At 28.6% G+C, this 25,976-nt stretch overlaps 2 protein-coding genes across 23 annotated transcripts in view; both read right to left on the bottom strand.

Moving 5' to 3' along the window:
* Window positions 1-25,976, bottom strand: part of LOC123227503 (putative disease resistance protein RGA1) — a 104,907-nt gene that overhangs the window by 71,201 nt on the left and 7,730 nt on the right. The window contains exons 2-7 of one of the 21 annotated variants that reach the window (XR_006504501.1): window positions 10,201-10,220; window positions 10,047-10,118; window positions 8,804-9,938; window positions 7,515-8,412; window positions 7,343-7,421; window positions 6,659-7,047 (exon numbers count right to left, since the gene is read on the bottom strand). The exons of 19 other annotated variants lie outside the window; for them this stretch is intronic. The gene's annotated coding sequence lies outside the window, so the exon portion shown is untranslated. Of the gene's footprint in view, window positions 1-6,658; window positions 7,048-7,342; window positions 7,422-7,514; window positions 8,413-8,803; window positions 9,939-10,046; window positions 10,119-10,200; window positions 10,221-25,976 lie in introns of those variants that run through there. One more of the 21 variants, XR_006504502.1, reaches the window with a different exon arrangement.
* Window positions 10,929-12,323, bottom strand: LOC123227526 (SKP1-like protein 1B). Of its 2 annotated transcripts, XM_044652504.1 has the most exons (3): window positions 12,284-12,323; window positions 11,857-12,157; window positions 10,929-11,275 (listed from the first exon to the last, which is right to left on the bottom strand). In XM_044652504.1, the coding sequence occupies exons 2-3, from the start codon at window positions 12,130-12,132 to the stop codon at window positions 11,102-11,104; spliced, it is 450 nt and encodes a 149-aa protein (XP_044508439.1). In that variant the 5' UTR covers window positions 12,133-12,157; window positions 12,284-12,323; the 3' UTR covers window positions 10,929-11,101. The 2 variants fall into 2 exon arrangements, with proteins under 2 accessions (XP_044508439.1, XP_044508438.1); XM_044652503.1 differs by lacking the exon at window positions 12,284-12,323 and having other exon boundaries at window positions 11,857-12,195.

Genomic DNA, 25,976 nt, shown 5'->3' with positions numbered 1-25,976 from the left:
TATCTAGTTAGAGTATAAAAAAAGTCACATGAAAGTAATTATTATGACTTACATTTTATCATGTACTTTGAATTAGAACTTAGTATACATAATCTTACTCTTACTTTAATGTTGTTTTAAGCATGAGTGATACTATGTAACCTTATAATAATGATGTACCATTATATAATTGGGTATTATTTCAGATTTATAGTAGGTTTTTTGTGAATCTATTTCCGGTTGAAAAGCATGAGTGATACTATGTGACCTTATAATGGGTATTTATTAATAATGATATATCACTATATAATTATATATTTTTTAAGGTTTATAGTAGGTTATTTGTGAATCTATTTTCAGTTGAAATAAGAATTTTACTAGAACTTTGTATGCTCAATCTCTCAAGTAATTATCTCTATGGTGAGATTACAAAGAGCAATATATGATTGTTTGCTTTGGAGTCATTAGACATTAGTTTCAATCATTTGAGTGGAGAGATTCTTGCATAAATCCCTCTTGTTGGAATATCTCCCGAAGTTCAACTTGTCCTACAACAATTTGAGTGTGAAAATTCCAACAAGGCAATATTTTGACACTTTGAACCAATATTTTCGGAATCGGATTAGACATCAACTTAATGGAGGGGCAGTTTGACCGTTTGACCTATGGATAGACTAGTTAATTATTTAAAATTAATATTCATAACAAGTTTGCATAATTTATCATCAAATATATAATTTGCATTATTTTATCATTAAAATAAACCTAGTTTGATGGTATACATGCTTAAAATTGATAGATGAGAACTTTGCTTTAAGTCCCAATAATGAATTAAAAAAATTAATTTTTTATGTAACCCAGTTCAAATCATCCGATCCAGTCCGGTTTAACTTCAAAAATAGTTTTCAAACAAACTGTAATTGTTTTAGTTAGCAGGTGACGATTCAACTTATCGGACTGCTGATTTTTAAAAGCATGCTTTGAACATAGATGGATCAAAGCATGCTTTGTAAATTGTTGTTGCTACTGTAAATTGTTGTTGTTGCTTTGTAAATTGTTTGTTCATTAAGCTCTAGTTAGGATAACGGGACTGAGAACTACTGTAATACCAACAATCAACATAGTTTGGTTCTTCTAACATGAAATACCAACAATTGTGTGAAATTCAAGTAGGAAAATTCAGTTATATGTATATCATAAAGCATATAATGTACTTTTGTCATTAACTCATCTTAAAACATATAATGTCCAAATAAATCACATAATGTACTTGGAATGACACTAGGAAGCAACAAGTCCCTTTACCAACTAGAAAGATGGATTTCAACATAGTTCTCAAATACATTAACATTACATTTCTTTGTCAAGTGCTTTCTTATTTCCGCCTACTTCTTTTGATATGCCAAATTTTTATTAACTGGAGAGTTTCCTACAGGATCAATTACGAGAGTAAATAGATGAAATTGCAGTAATAGAAGCTGTGTATTCAAGGACAAGGACCAAAATTCTCCAGCAAGTTTACCTGAACATAGATAGTAAAAACAAGCCTTCTAAGACTCTTCCATGTTTGTGAGCCTTGATTACCAAGAAGGTTGCCTCAACAAAGGACAAGCTTACATTGCAAGCTCCATTTCCCAGACAAAGTCCATAATATCTAAGTGATTCAGGGGATTGGCTTGAAGACTGTTAAAGCTTTGGGGCTGCAGTGCCAGTCACTGGTGAGCTAGTATTTTGAACATGTGTGTTGAATCTGTTGATTGCCTATCAGAAAACAAATGAGCATCACTAATTGCCAGTTTTTCTGCATCAAGTAGATTAGAAGAAGCTCCAACAATATCATTGTTATCAGCCTTATACATTATGCTATCAACTTTCATTTCTTCGCCACCACACTTGATTGCCAAACTTGAATCTGCATTTTGCAAAATGTACACTACGCTATCAGTTTGGTCTTGTTATCCTAACTAGAGCTCAATGAACAAATATTTTACAGAGCAACAACAACAATACAGGAGAAAGGTAAATTGGTAATAACTAAATTTTAGAAAACAATTATACAGCTGAAAGAAAGAAGCTTACAACACGGAGCATTCTTATTGCAGGGGAAATTTCTCCACAAACAATTCAATCCGGGGAGAATACTGACAAGCACAGAGAACATTAATAAGCGCAGCATATCCCATTGCTGAGCCTATATATTTCTAGTTATTTTTTTCTTTCAGCAAGTGCATTTTTTTCAAAAGAAAAAAATTTGACATCTTATACATTGAAAAAGGAACTATAACCAACCAGATGTTTGAGCTGTCAAACATGAAATTGCTGGCCACTAGATTCCTGTTCAGTTCAATGCAAAGACCAATTATACTTCGAAGTATGAAGTATACTGGCTAGGGATATCTTATTTTATTTGTTGACTGTGGCACGACCTATAAAATTTCAGGTTATGCCCAAAATTTGTGCATCGCGTTGACTCACATGTTGACATAACTCATTGTTACATTTAAAATTAAACACCCAATAATATGACGACTCATCATTATTGGTATTGTTAAAATTTGTTAGAATATATTTTAAATATATGGTTTTCTTTGTTATAATATATCTTAAATTAATAAAACTATATGTATAACTTTATGTATAAACAACAATGTGTTCTCATATAATTGAATATTGTTTTATTTTTAATTTTTAACTATCTAATCAAATGATGACACGTCATTGTTTGTGAAAAAAGTTGTGTACATAATATTACTTTATCCTAAATATATTTTTTCCTAGATTAGCATATATTTATAATATATGTTTTCTTGTTGTGCATTATAGTATGTTTATAATGTTGATTTATGTTTCCTTATATAGAATTTAGGACTTCTATAAATTTGTGAATCATTTAGACAATTTTATATATGAAAAAATATAATTTATTCAATTTTCATCATAATATTAGGGTTGAACATTCATGTCAGTATTTCCTTTTGACATACTCATACTGTCACCTACATGAAAAAATGATTTCATTAGTTTGATTGCATAGTCACGTTGCCACCTATGTAAAAAGTGGAGTTCATTAGTTTGGTATACCCACCATTACTTACATGAAAAAATGATTTCATTAATTTGGCGTACTCATGCAATCACTTGCATAAAAACATGAATTCATTAGTTTGTTATACTCACACCATTACCTATGTGAAAAGATGAGTTTATTAGTTTAGTATACTCACACCCTCATCTTTGTGGAAAGATAGGTTCATTAGTTTGATACACTCATATTGTCATCTTGCCAGTGACACCTTTTAGCTCACTTTCATACCTTTTATTGATTAGTTAGCGGAAATCTTCACCTTTTGACTCACATTACAAACTCAATTTAGCAAATCATTTGCTAACTTGAGTTTGTGGGGATGTTACAATATATCATAATATATTCCAAATATATGGCTTCCTACTTTCGAGTATACTCTATATATATGGTTTCCTATGTTAGCATATATTCTTATGTTGATTTATGTTTCCTTAAATAGATCTATTAGTGCATATGGTAGGAACCAATCATATTATCATTTTCAAGGCATTTCATCTTGTATTTAATATTAATAAAAGAAGTGTTTTATATTTCATATGTATATTATACCTCATTTTATTTATTTATTCATTAATTATATTGTATGCATGTCAATTGTTTGGATGATATGGATCTTTAAAAGATCAAATCATTGAAGTGTTCCCTATGTAGGTGATGCCAATTAGGCAATGACATTGCAAAATAGGCACACTAAATACCTCTATTGACTATCATAAAATGATATTAGTGCAAATGACTATGAAAGTCATATCATATGGATTAATAGTTAGTGAACTATTTTTTGAACATGACTGATAATGATGAATCACATGAATATATAAAACATAATTAATTATTCATTATGGGATTGTACTAGTGTACCATTAATCATTTGGTCAGAGATGTCACAGTTAGATCTGAAGTGGATACATATGTTTTATAAGATGTATAAATATAAGACTATTCTTGTCATGTATAATAAGCCAGATTGGTCATATGCCTTTGTATGTGGAAACAAGTGATAATCAAGAAGGAATCCGTTAGCTCCAAATAATTTAATTTCAAATTCATATACGAATATCGATAAATATTGGAAATAAAAATATCTAGTTAGAGTATAAAAAAAGTCACGCGAAAGTAATTATTATGACTTACATTTTTATCTTGTACTTTGAATTAGAACTTAGTATACATAATCTTACTCTTACTTTAATGTTGTTTTAAGCATTAGTGTATGTCGTAAGAATCAATCATATTATCATTTTCAAGACGTTTCATCTTGTGTTAATTAAGTGTTTTGTATTTCACATGTATGTTATCTTAACTTTATTTATTTATTTATTAAATATATTATCTGCATGTGAATTGTTTGGATAATATGAATCTTTAGAAGATCAAATTATTGAAGCGTTCCTTATGCTACATACGTGATGCCAATTAGGCAATGACATCACACAATAGACACTTTGAATGCCTTTATCGACTATCAGAAGATAATATTAGTGTGGGTAACTATGAAAGTCATATCATTAGGGTATTTATGTAATTAATAGTTAGTGAACTATTTTTCAAATATGACTAATAACGATGAATCATATGAACATGTAAAATACAATCAATGATTCATCATAAGATTGTACTAGTGTACTATTAATCATTTGACCTGAGATTTTATGGTTAAATCTGATATAGATACATATGTTTCATATGATGTATAAGTACGAGACTATTCATGTAATGTATAGTAAGCTAGATTGGTTATATGTTGTTTTTATATAAAAACAAGTGATAGTTAAGAAGGAATCCGTTGGCTCAAAATAATTTGATTTTAAGTTCCTCTATGAATGTCAATAAATATTAGAAATAAAACTCCCTAGTTAGAGTATAAAAAAAGTCACATGAAAGTATTTATTATGACTTACATTTTTATCATGTACTTCGAATTATTATGATAAATATGAGCATGATAGTTTGATGTTTAACTATTTCTTTATGAATGTAATTATTATGTCTTATATTTTTATCATGTACTTTGAATTAGAACTCAATACACGCAATCTCACTCTAACTTTTATGTTGTTTTAAACATGAGTAATACTACATGACCTTATAATTAGTATTCATCAATAATGATATATCATTATATGATTGAATGTTATTTCAAATTTACAATTGGTTATTTGTGAATCTATTTCTAATTAAAATAAGAACTTTACTAAAACTTCGTATGCTCAATCTCTTGCATAAGTATCTCAATAGTGAGATTCCGAAGAGCGATAGATAATTGTTTGTTATGTAGTCATTGGACCTTAGTTTCAACCATTTAAGTGGAGAGATTCTTGTAGAAATCACTTTGTTGGATTATCTCTCAAAGGTCAACTTGTCCTACAACAATTTGAATGGGTAAATTCCAACAGGGTAGCATTTGGACACTACCAATATTTTTAGAATTGGATAGGATATCAACTTAGTGGATGGGATAGTTTGACCATTTTGACATTACCAATATTTTTGGAATCGAATAGGACATTACTAAAACTAGTATTTAAAATAATTTTGCATAATTTATCATTAAATAGATCATTGACATTATTTTATCATTAAAATAAGTTTAATTTGATGGTATACAGGCTTAAAATTGATAGATGAGAACTTTGGTTATAATGAATTAAAAAAATAAATTTCTTATGAAACCTAGTTCAAATCGTCCATTCCAAACTAGTATAACTTCAAAAATTCTTTTCAAGCGAATTGTAACCGTTTTTGTTTGCAAGTGTGATTCAACTGATTGGATCACTGGTTTTTAAAAAGCATGCTTTGAACATAGATGGATCAACATATATCCACAATGAATTGTTAAACTCGAAGATGCTTACTGGTGGGAAAAGTTGTTTTATGCAATTGTAATTATCGACTATGGAGTTGGCTTCTAGTGAGGGTGGATTCAAGCCGAGCTGGTTTGGCTTGAATTGGTGTTTGACTTGATTTGAAGTGGAGTTTCAACTGGGCAGTCACACTACAGTTCAGTTTAAATCACTCTCTACAAACACTATTTATCCCAATCATAATATTATTTATTTCGTTGGTGATACTATTCATTTCACTAATTATCTCTAATCAATTCGAACAAGTTTGAACTCAAATTCGACTTAATTTGAATCTAACCCTAACTTCTAAAGATTTTTTGGGGTTCTCTTATTTGATGAGCAGTTGGAGGAATGTGTTGGTGGGTTTGATTCAATAGGACATGTTATGCCCCAAGGTCCAACTTCACTCAAAATGCTATGGGAACTCCATAAATGTTATTACGTCTATGCTTTTCAAGTGGAAGAGACCCAATTAGCATTTTTTAAAGTTTGAGCGTCTAACAAATGGTATCAAAGTCTAAAGTTTAAACATTCCATCCAATCCACCAATAGAACGTTAGGTGGAAGGACTATGCATATAGGTTTGTGATGAGCATTATGTGAAGAAAGGCAAAACTTGAAAAGCATTTTGCATGATAATTTCCTAAACCTAAAGTTGTAGAATTATTATTTTGTTTTGAAACTTTTTATATTGTAAATCATAGGAGAAAAATCACAAGCATTAATGTTACAGTTGCTTGCAGAAAAAAAAGCACAATAGAAATTTTAAACTAAGATTGATCATCAATTAGCATCTTCATACAAAACGATACTTGATCAATGCCTTTGTTTTTCAAGATACTAATTTACACAGAGGTGTCAAGTTCCTTGAATGTAGCAACCGGATAATAAGAAGATTGTGATGTTGCTCTGCAGATATGGTAGCTATTTCATTAACAAGCTGACTTTTCCTTTGGTAGGATCCTAGTGAAAGTTGCTTCATAGATATTGCCCATCCAACGAATGCGTATCCTTCAGTTGTAGATCTATTACCATAAATCATATCTCTCGAACAAACTTGACTTCTGAGACTTCGACTGTTATTATTTTAAAAATCCCTTGGACACTTGCCTCTGCACCATCATTATTTCTTCTTATCTACATGTAAAAAGTTAAAAATATCAATATCAAGCCTGAAATTCCAAAAGCTACGACAATACCAACAATCAATGTAGTTTGGTTCTTCTAACATGAAATACCAGCAGTTGGTGATTCAAGTAGGAAAATTCAGTTATATGTATATAAAAAAACATATAATGTAAATTTGTCATTATTTTAAACGATATAATGTCCAAAGGAATCACATATTGTACCTATAATGACCCTAAGATGCAACAAGTCACTTTACCGACCTAAAAAGGTGGATTTCAAGTTAGTTCTCAGATACACTAACCTTACATTTCTTTGTCACTGCTTTCCTATTTCCACCTGCTTCTTTTGATATGCCAAATTTTTATTTACTAGAGAGTTCCCTATAGGATCAATTACAAGAGTAAATAGATGAAATTGCAATAGTAGAACCTGTGTATTTAAGGACAAGAACCAAAATTCTCCAGCAAGTTTACCTGAACATAGATATAAAAATGCCTTCCAAGACTCATCCATGATTGTGAGCCTTGATTACCATAGGGTTGCCTCAACAAAGGACAAGCTCACATTGTAAGGTCTATTCTCCAGACTAAGTTCATAATATCAAAGTGATGCAGGGAATTGCCTTGAAGACTGATAAAGCTTCGGGGCTGCAGTGCCAGTCACTTGTGAGCTAGTATTTTGAACATGTGTGTTGAATCTGTTGATTGTCGATCAGAAAACAAATCAGCATCACTAATTGCCCCTTTTTCTGCATCAAGTAGATTAGAAGAAGCTCCACCAATATCATTGTTATTAGCCTTATACACTATACTATCAACTTTCATTTCTTCACCACCACACTAGATTGCGAAACTTGAATCTGCATATTGCAAATGTACACTATGCTATCAGTTCGGTCCTGTTGTCCTAACTAGAGCTCAATGAACACACATTTTACAAAATTGGTAATATACTAAATTTTAGAAAACAATTATACAGCTGAAAGAAAGAAGCTTTCAACGCGGAACATTCTTATTGCAGAGGAAATTTCTCTGCAGACAACTCAATAGGGGGAGAATACTGGCAAGCACAGAGAACATTACCAGTTATGTTTGTTAAAGCACAGCATATCCCATTGCTGAGCCTATATATTTCGAGTCATTTTTTTCTTTCAGCAGCTGCATTTTTTTAAAAGAAAAAATCTGACATCTTGTATATTGAAAAAGGAACTATAACCAACCAGATGTTTGAGCTGTCAAACATGAAATTGCTGGCCACTAGATTCCTGTTCAGTCCAACGCAAAGATCAATTATACTTCGAAGTATGAAGTATACTTGCTAGGGATGTAGTACATCAAATCATAACTCGAAAAAAAATTGTAAGATAAATCCCTGAACAAAATAGAATTTTAAAAACCAGATGAATGATCTGGAAACACCAGATGAATAGGAAACATATGCATATAAATTTGGAATGACTTTCAATTGTTTTCATCAATTACTTACAATTATTGTCTAGATTTTTAAAATTTAATGGGATGGCCTAATATCAAGATACATATTTGTTGCAGTAGTGCATTGTTCATTCTTCTTCAGTTTGTATGATAAGATTTATTTCTTTTTTTTCTTAATCTATTCACGAAGCATTTGGCACCAATACCTCTTTGACATTTGAGCCTCTGAAACTTTCAAGGAAGATATAACAAATATTGACATATAACATCCATCTAATTCGACATGATATACATGCATAATTCTCAAGAAAACTGAAGCGCAATCTTACATGTTTTTAAGATATACAGCCTTTTGCTGAGGAATGGTTCCTGATAGGCCATTTTTTCCAAGAAACCTGGCCATTGAGACAACAAACAAAATAATGCATGCTAAACAAGAAAATAAGGATAAGATAAAAATCTAAAATAAAAAAAATCTAACTCTAATAAAATAGTCAAATCTTAAATATATTATGGTAAGCTTCAACAAATTTACGAGTAAGAGTATCAATACTGAACAAAGCACTTGGGATTTGGCAATTAAGTTTTTGAAAACCAAATCCCTGCAGAAAGGGAAAAAACCATTAAGAAGATCCACATAAACAATCAAAGACACACTCATGGAAGTACAATACTAACTTACATTGTCTGTAAACTTTTATGTTATCCAGAGGGAAAGGAAGTTTGATCAGTATCGAATGAATCAGCTAAGAAAGGAAATATTGCAGTACACCAAATGATAGAAAAAAAATGAAAAAAGCAGCTTACAGTGTGGAGCACTCTCATTATAGGCCAAGTTTCTCAAAAGACAGCTAAATCCAAAGACATTACTGGCAATCATGAAGACATTGTTTTGCATCACAAATATCAACACCCTGTAATCTAATTTCAACAACTATTTTTTCTTTTCTCCTTTCAATAAGAAAATTTAGGATCCCAGATATTAAAACTAAGATATTATGGATCCCTAAGCTGGTTCCTTTCTTTAATCAACACATACAATAAAAACAATGCTTGACTTCAAGTTATTTTTTAGAATTTCATGTTCAAGGGTCTGCAAAGCTCTAAAATTTAACCAAATAATTTTAAATATCATATATCTTACTAAGAAAGATGAATATGCAAAAATTATGTTTCAAATCTTGAGATGATGACGTCAAAGATGAAGAAAAAATTAAAAAGAAAAAAAAAATAACTGTGATAATCAAAACATAAATGGAAATAAAAATCTAAAACTTTATTGGAATAAATATGTGTTGCCATAAAACAATTAAAACATAAACATTTATTTAAACAAATCACATCATGAGAGGTTATATTCACTGGTAAAGGCTGAATTACAATTGTAAACATGATATTCTGAATCAAATTATAGAGGAATATATGCTTTACTAACTGCCCCATTCGACCGAATCTCCATGAGTCCTGCAATATATACTTACAAATGAGGTTAATTTTAAGGTGAGCAGAAAACTAAGAAAATATCTAAGAAACACAACAATTTGTACTATCTAAAAGCCAAATAATTTGTACCTGAAAAACTTGAAGACAATAGATGCCACATCAATGCTTAATACATTGAAGAACTAAAATGAATAACCCCTCCTGTCATTCAGAGGAATTAGTGTTCCAAATTAGGCTATTTCAATGGAAATGGAAGAATTTAATTATGAGATTGAGCACTCACACATCTGATTCAAGTTTTCCCTGCATACATAAAAAACAAAGAATAGGATCAGTTTTGCATTAGTACAAATTTTAAACCAAATGAAAAAGAAGAGATATGGATTGGTCATACGGTCATACCTAATTTTCGGTTGACTTAATAATCTCTCAGTCAAGTTGAATGTTTGGGATATGAGCAATCTTGGACCAATCTTCACCTGTTTTTGGTTTGCATCTTTCCGTCAGTTTAGGACGGTCTTCAATTATTAGTTCTCTCAAAGCGATGAGATGATTGATATCCTTGGGTAGAGATGACAATTCAGGACAATTCCAAACCCAAAGAACTTGCAGTTTTTGAATTGACTCTGGCAGTGCCTTTAGCTTGGAACAATTACTAATATACAAGGATTTGTAGCTTGTAAATAGAACTTGGGAGTTCTTTTTTTATCAGATTTTTTGATAGATCCAAATATCTCAAATGCTTGATAATATTGAGAAAATAAATAGTTGCAACAGAAGAGGATGAAAGATTTAAACTAGCAAATGTAAGTGTGAATAAATCTAGAAACCCAACATTCCAATTGTATCTGTCTATACATACCAGATTATCAATCCCTGCATGCATATCAGATTATCAGAATCATCAGCCCATAATACAGAGATCAGAAGAAAAGCTACATAACAATATATGTCATTTATGTGAAAGTAATGGCTGCAGGTAACCTTAAGAGAAGGAAAGAAAAACAGGGCGGTAGAACATACATTAACATAAATAACATGATTCAAAAAGACATCACAGTAGGTCACATAAAGGGGGTTGAAGCAATTCCACAGCAAAATAACAATTGTTTAACGCTTCACCAAGCAAATTTAAGCAAGCACATGTCCAAAGAAAGAAAAACAAAAGACGAATTACACAATTTTCACTTAAAAGCCCACTGATTCTCCCGACGAATCTCCTCCTCCTCCTCTGGAGTAGCGTTACTCTGAATGTTTAATATTTCGCGAATCCCCTCTCCTGTTTGGCCCCTAATCATATCTGCAAATGTCTGGCAAGTCAGGTCCACCAAGCTGTTGATTTTGAGATAGTTTGCAGCCTAAAAGAACAGAGCGCAAATACAAACAAGTGTTTACATTAAAACCGTATAGAAAATTGATTTGCAATTTTTGCATGAATTCAGAAATTCAAATTGTAATATCATAACAAGGAGAACCGTACACCTACCATTACAAGGACATGAAAAATACACAACTTTTAAAGAGTGAAAGCTTATCCATTTTTTACACCATTGACCGAGGAAGAATACCCAATTATATATATCTTTCACAATCAAATCTTCCCTCTGATTTGACCAATTAGGAATTTGATTAAGTGACTGTATAGGATAGCTTATTTAATCCAAATTATTGGATTAAATCATTAATTGTGATGTGAATAATTTAATTACGAATAATAATACAGCTTATGATTATTAATCATAACACAATTATAACTGTTTTGCAAATAATCTAAATAACTGATAAATTGTGCTAAAACGCCCGATATGTGTAATATTTATAGAAAAATAAATAAATAAATCCAATTATTTGAAAAAAAAGCTAATCATTCTAGCTTTTGGATTATGCCTTGAAAAGAATCAATTAATTAAATAAATTGCAAGGGAGAAAGACGACTAACGTTGGTGAGAGCAAAAAGAGTGGCCCGATCAACATTGACGAACTCGGCATCCCAGGTGTTTAGATCGTCAGACTGGGTGGCCTCAACGTGCTTCTTGCAGTACTCGATGACCTTCGAAAGGATCTCGCTGGTCACATTAGGGAGTGAAATTCTATTCTCGATGGCATCGGGATTTATCATATGCTTTATCGTCTGCGATTCCAAAACCACCACTTCATCAACCTCGAAAGCCTCACCGTTGGAGCTTGTCAGAGTGATTTTCCTGCTCGTTGACATTCTTCCGCACTAGCACCGATGAATCCTAATAAAATTAAAAGGGTATTTGACATATATATATATATATATATATATATATATATATATATATATATATATATGTCATCATAATAAAATTTAAAAAAAGAAAAAAAGACTGAATGTAATTTACATTATCACTTTCTCCGAATGATATTAGCCACACGCTGCATTGACACCATCACTTGCAAGCCTGCTTAGCTAAGAAAATTACATCATCACTCTGCAACTTGCAAGCGTGCTTAGCTGTATGAAACTAATAGGAAGAAAACAAATATGCATATGAACAAGCAAGGGAAGGGACCCTCTTGGGCTCCATTCTTGTTGTCCATATTCACGTTTAGTTTAGCTTAATAGGAGAAAACTTTGAGTTCTGGGATCGATTTTACAACCACCGCTATCACTTTATTAGATTATTAATGTTTTTAAAATTGGATTAATAATCAAACCAATTATTTTATTGAATTACAGTTTGGTTAATTTCACTATATAACCAATCTATTGTTAAATTATTATATATTTTTTTAAATACTATCTAATATTTATTATTTTTTTAATATAAAATATAATTTTAAATAAAATATTAATTACAAATTATTAGTTTTTTTAGTTCAACAAGTTCGTCAAGTTTAACCGAATCTAAAATAAGTCGATATTTATATATTGATGGAATCAAATTATAAAATTCTGCCATGGAAAATCTTCAGTCCTTCCTCAAGCATTAATTTCTTGAATACCGTGTTCAAATTTTAATTTAATTTTTTCATAAAATAGTATTTTAATAATAATAATCAAGTATGATAATAGGCGACCCTAAGGGTTAACCTAATTAGTAAACAAAAAAACTTTTTTGGCAAAAGATTAGAATTTGAATAACATGATCTTCCATATGAGAAGTTCAATGGTTTACTTGTTAGCGAGGTTCTCTGGGAAAAAAAAATGTATGATCATAGCGAAATTAAAAAATTATTTCGTGAGAACATGGTACCAAAAAATTAATTTTATCAAAGTAATATCCAAATACTATTTTATTTGTATAAATATAACATTTGATACTAAATTATCACTTTTCTTTTTGATTAAAAGGGTTAATTTTATTTTTTCTATTGAATATATCAAATATTAATTTTTTAAAAGCAATTAAATTATGTATAATTATATAATTAAGTTATTTTAAATTAAAGATAAAATAACACTCAATCATATGATAACATATTATTTATATATCTAAATTATGTATAAAATATATATATACATAATATTACTCTTTTTATATTATCCTTAAATATTTCACTTTTATAAAAATATTATATTATTCTTAGTGTAATTTCACATGATAATCTAATTGGATTTGTTGATTGAAATCACACCAAAAAATTATGATTTTATCAAACTAATCAAATAATGCATATATTTATCAAACTAATCAAATCTTATGATCAAAGTCAAACTTAATGTGCTATTTATGGTCAAATCACACCATTTTGAGTGCATTTTCACATGGAAAGAAGGTTTAGTTTATATAATTTATTTGTATATATAATATTATTAATTATTTTATTTTTTATTTCAAATTATTTAACAAATGATGATATATTTTTATTTATATATAAGAGATATATATTATTTTGTGATTGAGTTATATTTAATTAATAATAAAATAATATATAATTACGTGATGATACATATAAATATGTATTTATTTGTTTAGTTAAAATAGATATGTATAATATTACTCATAGATAAAATTTCAAATCAAGTGAATACTCCAATTTTTATCACTCAAGTTATCTGGTGGGGCCAATGGGATAACATTTTTCCCATATTGTTTTAATACTAGATATGTAATATTTAAGTTAATAGTTAAGAATAAAATTAAATTAAAAATGTCTCGTAAAAGATAATTTGAGTAATAAAAAATATGACTCAATGTATAAAAAAAATATGAGTTTAAATCTCTTATAGTGATATATTAAGATCAAATTTTTTATTTACCTAATTTAGTAATTGTAAGGATGAATATTATACTTAAAGTTTATCTTACTTAATATGATTGGTTTAGCTTAAGAGAGACAATTCAATTTAAGTGAGGTTTTTCTTTACTGAAAAGAAAAAAGAGTTATTTAGGTCTTCATATGACATTATACTTTCTTCAATATGGATTAATTGAATGAATTGATTAGGTTAACAATAATATAATAAAAAAATTTTATTTATGTTGATGTTATCATGACATCAACATGATACTATATTTTTTTGACCCAACCAATAAATCGTAATTCGATATAATTTATTTAATTCAGTTTTAAATTAATTCAGTTTGATAAACATGTTTAAATCGTGATCCAAACCAAATTTATCACAGGCTTTTGATTGAAAGTTGTAACGGAGCTTACAGACAATTCAATCCGACCCAAAAAACATCTGCATTTGATTGGGTGGGCAAGTGTAATTACTACAAAATCCTGTGACGGACGGCAAAACCTTCTGCTAGACGTGGGGACGTCACCACCACCTCATCATCAGACAGTTTTTTATTCACCTCATCTTTGAAATATTTTTTGAACCCCTCAACTTTTCCATGAACATCCAAATTCAAAAAGTACTAAGTAATAGTAATAATTTAATAAATTTTAAAAAGGCCAATAGACTATTTCCCACATAAGGTCTGCTGTAATTATAAGTTTTTATTTTTTAACTATAGAAATATCGTTTACTCATCCATGATTGGTTAAATTTAATAGAATCTTAATGCTTAAAAATTTTATCTATTTTTACCCCCCTAAACTTTTTAGTACTACGTCAAGCATTAATTTTTTGAATGTTATGTTTGAATTTTAATTTAATTTTTTCATAAAATATTATTTTAATGATAATCAAGTATGATAATACCAAAATTAAAAAATTATTTTGTGAGAATATGATACCCGAAAATTAAATTTGTCAAAGTAATATCTAAATACTATTTTTTTGTATAAATATTACATTTGATACTAAATTATCACTTTTTTTTATTAAATGTATCAAATTTATTATTTTTAAAGTTATTAAGCTTTTAAATTTTTTAATTGAAAATATCAAACGTTGGAATTTTCTTATTAAAGATAACAAACATTTACTACCATTTACTTTAAAAACAAAACAATAATCACAATTCTATTTATTTGATATTTTTTACAAAAATATAATGAAAGTTCAATCATTTCAAAAGAAATATTTAATTTTGTTTTTTTAGTAGAAAAAAATAATAGTTTTATATCCTCAAATACAAGTATTTCAATAAAATTATATGAGTGATTTAAATTAACTTTTTCTTGATTCACTTTAATTTTATTTTCCACTGATGGTTGCAGAAAATTATATATTAATTTATAAAACAACAAAATACCACTCAAAACTAAAATTTGTTATTAGAAGAGAGTTCAAATATAATGTTAAAGTTAAAATGATAAAAATATTTTTAAAAATAAAAATAATAAATAATTTTAAGTTAATTTAGATCAAATTGAATCCATTTAAATATTAAAAAATTAGATTAAAATTAAAAAAATTTAATACCATTAGTAGTAAAATTAAAAATCCCTAACATAAAATATAAATTAATACAGTACAATAATTCAAACGGCTAGATCTAAGATGAGACATCGGATAGACACGTGTAATTAATATAAAATCCTGTGGCAACCTGCAAAGTCTTTTGCTAGATGTGGATGATATCTTTGCCACCTCAGCATCTACATTTTTTTATTCACCTAATCTTTTAAAAATTTTGTTCAAACCCCTCAAATTGTAAAAGTATCATGGTACCATTGACGTTATCAAATATTCTTGACTTTTAACTATTACCTTTAACGATGTGTTTCATTGTTTATTCTATTATACATTTAACTACCATAAACTCTCGAAGCGTGTTGATTCAATTTTATCAATTATAAGTAATTGAGAATTCATTATAATTACATTTTTAATATTCTTAAAAAAATTAATTAAACTGATAAAGAAAATATTCATCTTCAAAATCTATGATGAACACTTACACGATTACATCTATAAGATTTTGTATGTCTAAACTTTCTACCAATAAAAAATCTATCATTTTTGACTAGAGTAAAGGGGTATTTCAGCCTTTTCAAAATTACAGGACTTTGCTGTACTGTTTAAATTAATGGATGTTGAGATAATTGATTTTGTACAAATACGCAACATGGTTATCCCTTTGTTCATCCAGTCAACAAATCCAAGATTATCCTTCCACTATTGATGATTTCAATTTTCTTGCTTTTTGCACATAAGAGGCCTCACCTAGTCTGCAGATATACAATTTCTTTCAAGACTATCAAGATCTGTACTTTTAGGATTCCCAATTTGATTTCGAGACAGCTCATTGAGAAGCACAACTGGCCAGCCATTACGCAGAATATAGCTCTCATGATGGAGGGTCCAATGCCTCATCACCTATCTCACTTTAAGCGATAATCACGCCAAAAAATCTGAAAGATATCCACTCAGCATAACTTTAGGGTATTCTTTAAACCAGCCTTTTAATATCATAAACGCACAAGTCTGCATTATTGTTGTCCTTAAAGGTTGTATCATTGTCTTTATATGTCCTTAAAGTCTTGAATTATTGTCTAAAGTCCTTAAAGGTTGTATCATTGCAAGGGTGCTTATCTGTATGAAACTAATAGGAAGAAAACAAATATGCATATGAACAAGCAAGGAACCCTCTTGGGCTCCTTTCCAGGCCCCATTTTTGGCTCTATATCTGACTTTTCTGTAAAGGGTCTGAACTAGCTCTTTTAGTCTTTATAATTGACTTCCATATAATTTAAAAAAAAGAGAACTTGGAATTGGCTTTGGTGAGCTCTTCTGGGTTCTTCCCTCGTTGAAAGAGAACTGGAAAAGAAACATTGGTTAGCATCCAGATTTACGGGAAATCCTTGTGTTTTTGTAATAACAATCATATAAGAAACCAAGCAAAGCCGGAGCCCTACCCTGTGTAAAATGTATACATTGTATTATATCAAGTAATTAGTCTCCAGCTCAAAATATAACAGGGCTTTGATTACAATATACAAGCACTGAAAAAAGAATACATGATGAATAAACATTTGCAGTAGACAATGAATGCAAGATTTACATTATGGTGGCCGCTGAAATTTCGGTTCAATCTCGCTCACTTTCCATTTACAACAAGGCATCCTATGGCAGGGGATCTTACAAGACGCCGTATTGCTCGGAAGTTTTTAAAGGTGTTCCATTGTTCCGCTTTTCAGTCTCTCCATCTGGGCTTGAAGTCCAGATAACGCCTTCTCATCCATGGGGAGAACTGCACTTTGTACAGTATTCTCAGAGGCAGGGTGATCTAACAAACGATTATTACCACGATTTAGAGTGTCGTTCATGTTTATTAACGGCCTGCTTCCCACTTCGGGGCTAAGAAGCACAGAAATGTGCGTTTCCACGAATCCAAAACGTTTCGGTTTCCGAAACGGCCCGAAACTAGTATAGAACGTTTCGGGGCCGTTTCGGTAATTTTAGATAAAGGGGAAACGCGTTTCTTTAACAGAAAGAGTTTCCTATGCATACCAAGATTCTGAAAGTGTATCATAAATAGATTCTGAAATGATTTTAAAAGTAAATAACAAAAATAGTTTCTTGTGCGTAATAATCTTCTGGGCGTCTTCTCTTCTTTGTTGTCAATCGCTTTTGCCGTCAATCTGCTAGGCGTCTTCTTCTTCTGCTGGGCGTCTTCTTCTCTTGTTTGTTGTCCTAGGCGTCTTCTTCTCTTCTTTGCTGTCCTAGGCGTCTTCTTCTTCTGCTAGGCGTCTTCTTCTCTTCTTTGTTGTCCTAGGTGTTTTCTTCTTCTACTGGGCGTCTTCTTCTTCTCTGAACAGTGGCTGGAAGAAAGAAAACTCCGTGAAAAAAGTGTGTTTTCTTGCCCTTCTATGATATAAATTAATTTATATAGATTTGAATTTAATGCATCTCTATCCCCAAGATTATAATTCTGCATGCCTCTTCTAGATTTGTTAGCTTTCCAAGATTTGTTAGTTTTCCAAGATTTGTTAGTTTTCCAAGAACTTGAATTTATAATTTATTTTTGGTATAAAATTATTTTATTATATGTTATTTTAAATTGGTTGGAAAAAATCAATTGTTGTATTTTTTTAATTAAAATATAGGTTATTGTATTTTTTATAAAAAAAACTCTATATTTTTTATATTTACACGTTTTCCCACATTTTCGTTTCCTACTTTTTTAAGAAAATACGTTTCCACGTTTCCATATTTTCGTTTCCATGCTACCTAGCTTCGGGGTTCCCAGCAGCTGCAGCTAATTGCATGCTCTTCATCCTTTCTCTTATCGCATGTAATGTCGCATCAAATGTCCCGGTGGTTATTGCAGGTTAACAACGGTTTCTGCTTTTAGGCCTGTTTTAACAAATTAACCGCAAAAAAAAAAAAAAAAAAAAAACAGAGCTCCATATTTTTCATTCTGTTGATCACCCAAAGGATTCTCTGAGGCAAGACCTCTTGTAGCAATGGCTTTATTGATCCTATTGTAAAGCTTGTTGGCTCAGATTTTACGTTAAGTGATTTTGCATCATCCTGTATGAACAATAACAAGTCAATTAAGCAAAAAATACATTAAGATTATTGAAAATGTACTCATATCAGTTAAGTTTCACCATAATCTAAACCATCAACACATCCAGTTTCAAGCTCATATGGCTATCAAAGATGACACAAAAAGTTCACTCAAAATACATATATTGATGATAATGACTACATAAATACAAAGTAATACATTCATATGAAAGTAACTCGATACAACCCAAATTGACTCAAATATTTTGAAAAAATGTTATTTTGATAAAATTTGTTAGGAATAAATTTTAGAAATGTTGAAAAATAATATTAATAATAGTTAAAATCTTTATAAATTGCATATAGTTATATCTTTATAAAATTATAATTACTCATATCATTATTTATTTTTATTTGAATATTTTATTTTATTTTATTATTAAGTAGTAAAAATTTGATTTGATCAGTAAAATTATAAAGTTGTTTTAAGTGTTTTACTCATAATATATTACAATATGTAATTTAATGAAAAATTAAAATGATAAAAAATTAATTAAAACTATAAAAATTATTAACATGTTTCTGAATACAAATAGAAGAGATGCCATCTCTAACACTGCATGACTATGAGCGCTTCCGATATTTTATTGCACCACATACAGTAGACATGTACACGGGCACCATATTATACTTTCTCCCGTATAGATCGATTGAATGAATTGATGATGTCACTAATAACATAATAAAAAGTTTCATTTATGTTGACGTTATCAAGGACATCAACATGATAGCATATTTTTCTGACCTGAGATAGTATATCTTTCTGACCCAACTAATAAATTGTAATACTCACTTAATTCAATTTTGAATTAATTCAGTTCAATAACCTAAAACATGTTTAAATCATAATCCAATCCAAATTTATCACAGATTTTTGATTGAAAATTGGAATGGAGCTTGTATACATAATGGGTCAAATCGATCCACTTCAACCCCATCCGAAAAAATGTGGGTATTTTGATTGGGTGGTCAAGTGTAATTAATACAAAATCCTGTGATGGATGGCAAAGCTTTCTGCTAGATGTGGATGACATCACCAACACCTCATCATCAGACATTTTTTGTTCACTCAATCTTTTAAATATTTCATCGTTCTGCAGAAAATTATCTCAACTTCTTCATGTACAGTGAAATTAAACACAGTTTTCGAAGTGTAAATTAGGTTCAGCAATACCTGAATTATTATTATTATTATAATTATTATTTATTTATAGAAAGATTATATTATATGCATAGGTATGATTATTGGGTTTGTCAGGTTTAAAATTTGGTGTAATTTTGTTGAATTTTATTTTTATTGCATGATTTATGCTTGGGTTGGCATAATATTTTTTTGAAATTGGTTTTGCCAGCCATGTGATTTAGTTATAGAAATATTAATGAAGGGAAGCCGTTTCTTCTGCCCAGTGCGTTGAATTTTTAAGTTATCACAGTGTTCGAAATATATAATTTAGATAATTTTAAATTAAAATAAAATAATATTTAATTATATAATAATATATTATTTATATGTATAAATTATATATAAAAAATAAATACATATATAATTTATACAACCACAACTGCTACCGTCACTATACTAGACTATACCTTTCAGCGGGATAAAGCCAAAATTGAATTGGCTTCTCTTTCTCTCCATTAAGAATTGGATTTTGCCATGGAAAATCTTTAGTACTACATCGAGCATTAATTTCTTGAATATTTATTTAATTTTTTTCATAAAATATTATTTTAATGTTAATTAATATGATAACAGCCAAAATAGAAATTATTTTGTGAGAACATTATATCCGAAAATTAATTTCGTCAAAGTTATATCTAAATACTATTTTATTTGTATAAATATTATCCCCTTTTTTAATCGAAGATGATGCAATCATATGGTCAAAGTCACATCTGATATACAATTTTTGGTCAAATCACATTATTTTAAGTGCTATTACACATGAAAAAACGTTTAATTTTGACTATTTAAGTTATTAAATAAGTATTAATTTAGATATTGATAATAATATATTATTATATGATTAAATATTATTTTATAATAAAAATTATATATATAAATACATTATACTAATATATCAATATAAACTGAAGTGATTATTTGTGATTGAATAATGTGATTGTTTAATTTTTCTCTCACTTAAAACTCACTTAATAGTATGTTACCATATTAATCCGTATAATTTATTTATATAATTAATAATTTATAATATTATTAATTATTTTATCACTTTAGTTTATTTAACAGTATGTTATCATCTTAGTTTGTATAATTTATTTATATATACAATATTATTAATTATTTTATCTTTTTTATTTAAAATTATCTAACAAATGATAATATCTCATTGTTTATACATATTATAAATTTATATAATTTTATCATAATTTATGTTTATTTATAAAAAAGTACTAAAATTATTATAATATTACTGTATTTTTAAAAATATATTATCGACGACATGTTATATTAAATCTATATATATATATGTTTTGTATTTTTTTGAATAAAAATTTTAAAAATTCTTTTTATAAATATATTTTTTATTATTCATTTTATTATATTCATATAATTCATATGCTTTTTTTTGTGTTCTTGTATTTACTAACTAAAAATGAAGCTTATATAGATAATGGGTCAAATTGCTCCAATTCAACCCTATAAAAAAAAAATGTGGGTATTTGATTGGATGGTCAAGTGTAATTAATACAAAATCCTGTGACGGACCGAAAGTCTTTTGCTAGATGTGGATGACATCACCGCCACCTCATCCTAGGACATTTTTATTCACCTAATCTTTTAAATATCTCTTTAAACCCCTCAACTTTTGCATAGTTTTCCAAATTCTAAAAGTATTATGGTAAGTAGTAGTAATAATTTAATAAATTTTAAAAACTATTTTTTAATGGTCATCGAATTATCACATTTAAGTACAACAAAACTTTTCTAAGTGTTGATTTAATTTTATCATTTATAAATATTTAAAAATTTATTATAATTGAATTTATAATGACATTCTTAATATTATTAGAGAAATTAATTAAAATAATATAATTTTATATTTTATTGATATTAAACTATATTAGTTAATATTTTATTCCACAAATGCAGTCAAGAAATGCATGTTTTATTGAAAATATTCAATTCTAAAATCTATGATGAATATTTATACAATTACATCTGTAAAACTCTTTATGTTTGAACTTTCTACCTATAAAAAAATAATTATTTTTAAACAAAATAAATGGTTTTAACATACTAATTATGGTTTATTATAACTAATAAATAATTTTTATTAACTAATAACCATATTTTTTGTTGATTTATTTTTTGTTTTGATTGAATTTTAAATAAAATTTTAGATATAAAAATTATTGCAAATCCAAGGTTTTTAAAGTGAGAAATAAGGAGAAAATTTGCATTAAATTGAGTTTTAATTAATCCGTATAATTCATAAAAAAATTGGTTAAAAAGGTTTAGACGTGTAAAAAATAGAAAAGGGAAAAGGGGTATTTCAGTAATTTAAAAATTACAGGACTTTGAGGTAATTTTTCAAATTAAGGGATGTATAGAAATAATTGACTTTTGTGTAAACACGCAACGTCAACATCGGGGCATTTAAAACAGCCTGAAATGAACTCACCATGGATCCACGTGTCGGAACGTGGTGGGAAGGCAATAAATGGTGGTAAAACGTATGTACGACGCGTCGGTGACTTTCAGTATCAGGCAATAAATGAGGAGGGTGTCGTTTTTGCGAGATTGGCGTTAGGCAAGTTGGTATGACATGGACATGAAATGAAAGCGTGGAAATGGAAAATCCCAACATTAAATTGCATTAATTGGAAGATGCTCACGGTTTCATGTGATGATAGGATAAAGACTTCCATGGCATTTAAAGAAGATTGTCTTCTACTCCAAATGAAATTTAAATTCAATTAAAATTGTATTTATAATTATAATTAAAATTGATATAAACATTAAAATTTTAAGATATTTTATTTGACCACCATCATTAATGCCCAATTAATTTAAATAATATATAATTATGATATATTATTATATTATTAAATAATTTTAAATTAAATATAAAATAATTAAAGCAAAAACTAGCATGTCACGAATTACGTTGTTTTTACCAAATCTCAAAACCCACATACAATGAGTCGTTTTTGTAGGTATTTTTGTAAGTTGGTTTGCAAAAACATACTTTCTTTCATTTATAAAAAAATTAATTTTCTAATTTGTGCAAGTCTTCCCTTGAGGCAACAGGATATCTTATTTTATTTGTTGACCATGACATAACCCACAAAATTTCAAGTTATGCCCAAAATTTGTGCATTGTGATGACATAACTCATTACTACATTTAAAATTAAACATTAATAATATAAGAACTCATCATTATTGGTATAGTTAGAATTTGTTAAAATATATTTTAAATATATGATTTTTTATGTTATAATATGTCCAAAATTAATAAAACTATATGTAAAATTTTGTGTATAAAAATAATATGTTCTTATGTGATTGGATATTATTTTATATTTAATTTTTAATTATCTAATCGAATGATGATACGTTATTGTTTGCGAAAAAAGTTATGTACATAACACTACTTTATCTTAAATATATGTTTTCCTAGGTTAGCATATATTTTTAATATATGTTTTCTTGTTATGCATTATTGTATATTTATAATGTTGATTTATGTTTTCTTAAATAGAATTTAGGACTTTTATAGATTTGTATATTGTTCAGACAATTTTATATACCAAAAAATACAATTTATTTAATTTTCATCATAATATCAAAGTCGAACATTCATATTAGTATTTCCTTTTGGCATACTCACACCGTCACCAACGTAAAAAAATGAGTTCGTTAGTGTGACTGCACATTCATGTCGTCAGCTACGTGAAAAGTTGAGTTCATTAATTTGGTATACCCACACTATTATTTATATGAAAAAATGATTTCATTAATTTGACATACTTGTGTGGTCACCTATGTAGAAGCATGAGTTCATTAGTTTGATATATTCACACTGTCACCTATGTGAAAAGATAAATTTATTAGTTTGGTATACTCACACTCTCATTTATGTGAAAAGATAGGTTCATTAGTTTGATATCCTTATGTTATCATTTTGTCAGTGACACCCTTTAACTCACTTTCATACCTTTTATTGATTAGTTAATAGAAGTCTTTACCTTTTGACTTGCATTACAAACTCAATTTGGCAAATCGTTTGCTAACTTGAGTTTGAGGGGATGTTACAACATATTAGAATATATTCCAACTATATGGCTTCCTATGTTTGAGTATATCTTATATATATGGTTTCCTATGTTAACATATATTTTTATGTTGATTTGTGTTTCCTTAGATAAATTTGTTAGTGCATGTCGTAGAAACCAATCATATTATCGTTTTCAGGGCATTTCATCTTGTATTAAATATTAATAAAAGAAGTGTTTTGTATTTCACATGTATGAAATACCTCACTTTATTTATTTATTCATTAATTATATTGTGTGCATGTGAATTGTTGGATGATATGGACTTTGGAAGATCAAATCATTGAAGCGTTTACTATGTATGTGATGCCAATTAGGTAATGACATTGCACAATAGGCACACTAAATGCCTCTATTGACTATCATGAGATGATATTAGTAGGAGTGACTGTGAAAGTCATATTATGTGAATTAATAGTTAATGAATTATTTTTTAAGTATGACTAATAACGATGAATCACATGGATATGTAAAATGTAATTAATAATTCATCATAGGATTGCCTTAGTGTACTATTAATCATTCAACCTAAGATGTTACAACTGGATCTAATATGGATACATATGTTTTATATGGTGTAAAAATATAAAACTATTCATATCATGTATAATAAGCCAGATTGGTTATCCGTTATTTGCATGCAGAAACAAGTGATAGTCAAGAAGGAATCTGTTAACGCAAAATAATTTGATTTCAAATTCATATACGAATGTTAATAAATATTGAAAATAAAAATATCTTGTTAGAGTATTAAAAAAGTCACATGAACGAAATTATTATGACTTACATTTTTCTCATGTACTTGGAATTAGAACTCAGTATACTTAATCTTACTCTTACTTTTATGTTGTTTTAAGCATGAGTGAGACTATGTGACCTTATAATGAGTATTTATTAATAATAATGTATTACTGTATAATTGAGTATTATTTCAAATTTATAGTAGACTATTTGTGAATCTATTTTCTGTTAAAATAAGAACTTTACTGGAACTTCGTATGCTCAATCTCTCACGTAATTATCTCTATGGTGAGATTACAAAGACCAATAAATAATTGTTTGTTTTGGAGTCATTAGACCTTATTTCAATCATTTGAGTGGAGAGATTCTTGCATAAATCCCTTTTGTTAGATTATCTCTCAAAGTTCAACTTGTCCTACAACAATTTGAGTAGGAAAATTCCAACAGGGCAACATTTTGACACTTTAAACCAATATTTTTAGAATTGGATTGGACATTAGCTCAATCGAGAGGATAGTTTGGCTGTTTGACTCTTGGTTAGACTATTTAATTATTTAAAATTAATATTTATAATAAGTTTGTATAATTTATTATTAAATATATAATTTGAATTATTTTATCATTAAAATAAACTTAGTTTGATGGTATACATGCTTAAAATTGATACATGAGAACTTTGATTTAAGTCCTAATAATGAATTAAAAAAATTAATTTTTTAGTAACCTAGTTCAAATCGTCCGATCCAATCCGATTTTACTTTAAAAAGGGTTTTCAAATGAATGTAATTGTTTTTGTTAGCAGGTGACGGTTCGAATGATCGAAGCGTTGATTTTTAAAAGCATGCTTTGAATATAAGTGGATCAACATATATCCACAATGAATTGTTACATGGAGATCTCATTGGAATCAATTATACTAGTAATAACAATCCCTCAACTTCAGTAAGTGTTGAAGTTGAAGATGCCTACTGGTGGGAAAAGTTGTTTTAAGCAATTGTAATTATCAGCTATGGAGTTGGCTTCTAGTAAGGGTAGATCCGAACTGAGTTAGTTTAGTTTGAATTGGTGTTTGGCTTGATTCGAACTAGAGTTTCAATTGGGTAGTTAGACTACAATTTAGTTCAAATCACG

This window comes from Mangifera indica, chromosome 10 (genome assembly GCF_011075055.1).
Source record: "Mangifera indica cultivar Alphonso chromosome 10, CATAS_Mindica_2.1, whole genome shotgun sequence".
Classification (NCBI taxonomy): domain Eukaryota; kingdom Viridiplantae; phylum Streptophyta; class Magnoliopsida; order Sapindales; family Anacardiaceae; genus Mangifera; species Mangifera indica.
Note: the sequence above shows the minus strand (reverse complement) of the source record. Positions and strands in the feature narration are given on the sequence as shown.

Bases quoted from the DNA above. Each gene is read 5' to 3' on its own strand.
- LOC123227526 (XM_044652504.1), bottom strand. From the start codon at position 12,132: ATGTCAACGAGCAGGAAAATCACTCTGACAAGCTCCAACGGTGAGGCT. The intron at 11,276-11,856 runs GTTAGTCGTCTT...CTGTTCTTTTAG, and splicing joins CTCTTTTTGCTCTCACCAAC to GCTGCAAACTATCTCAAAAT.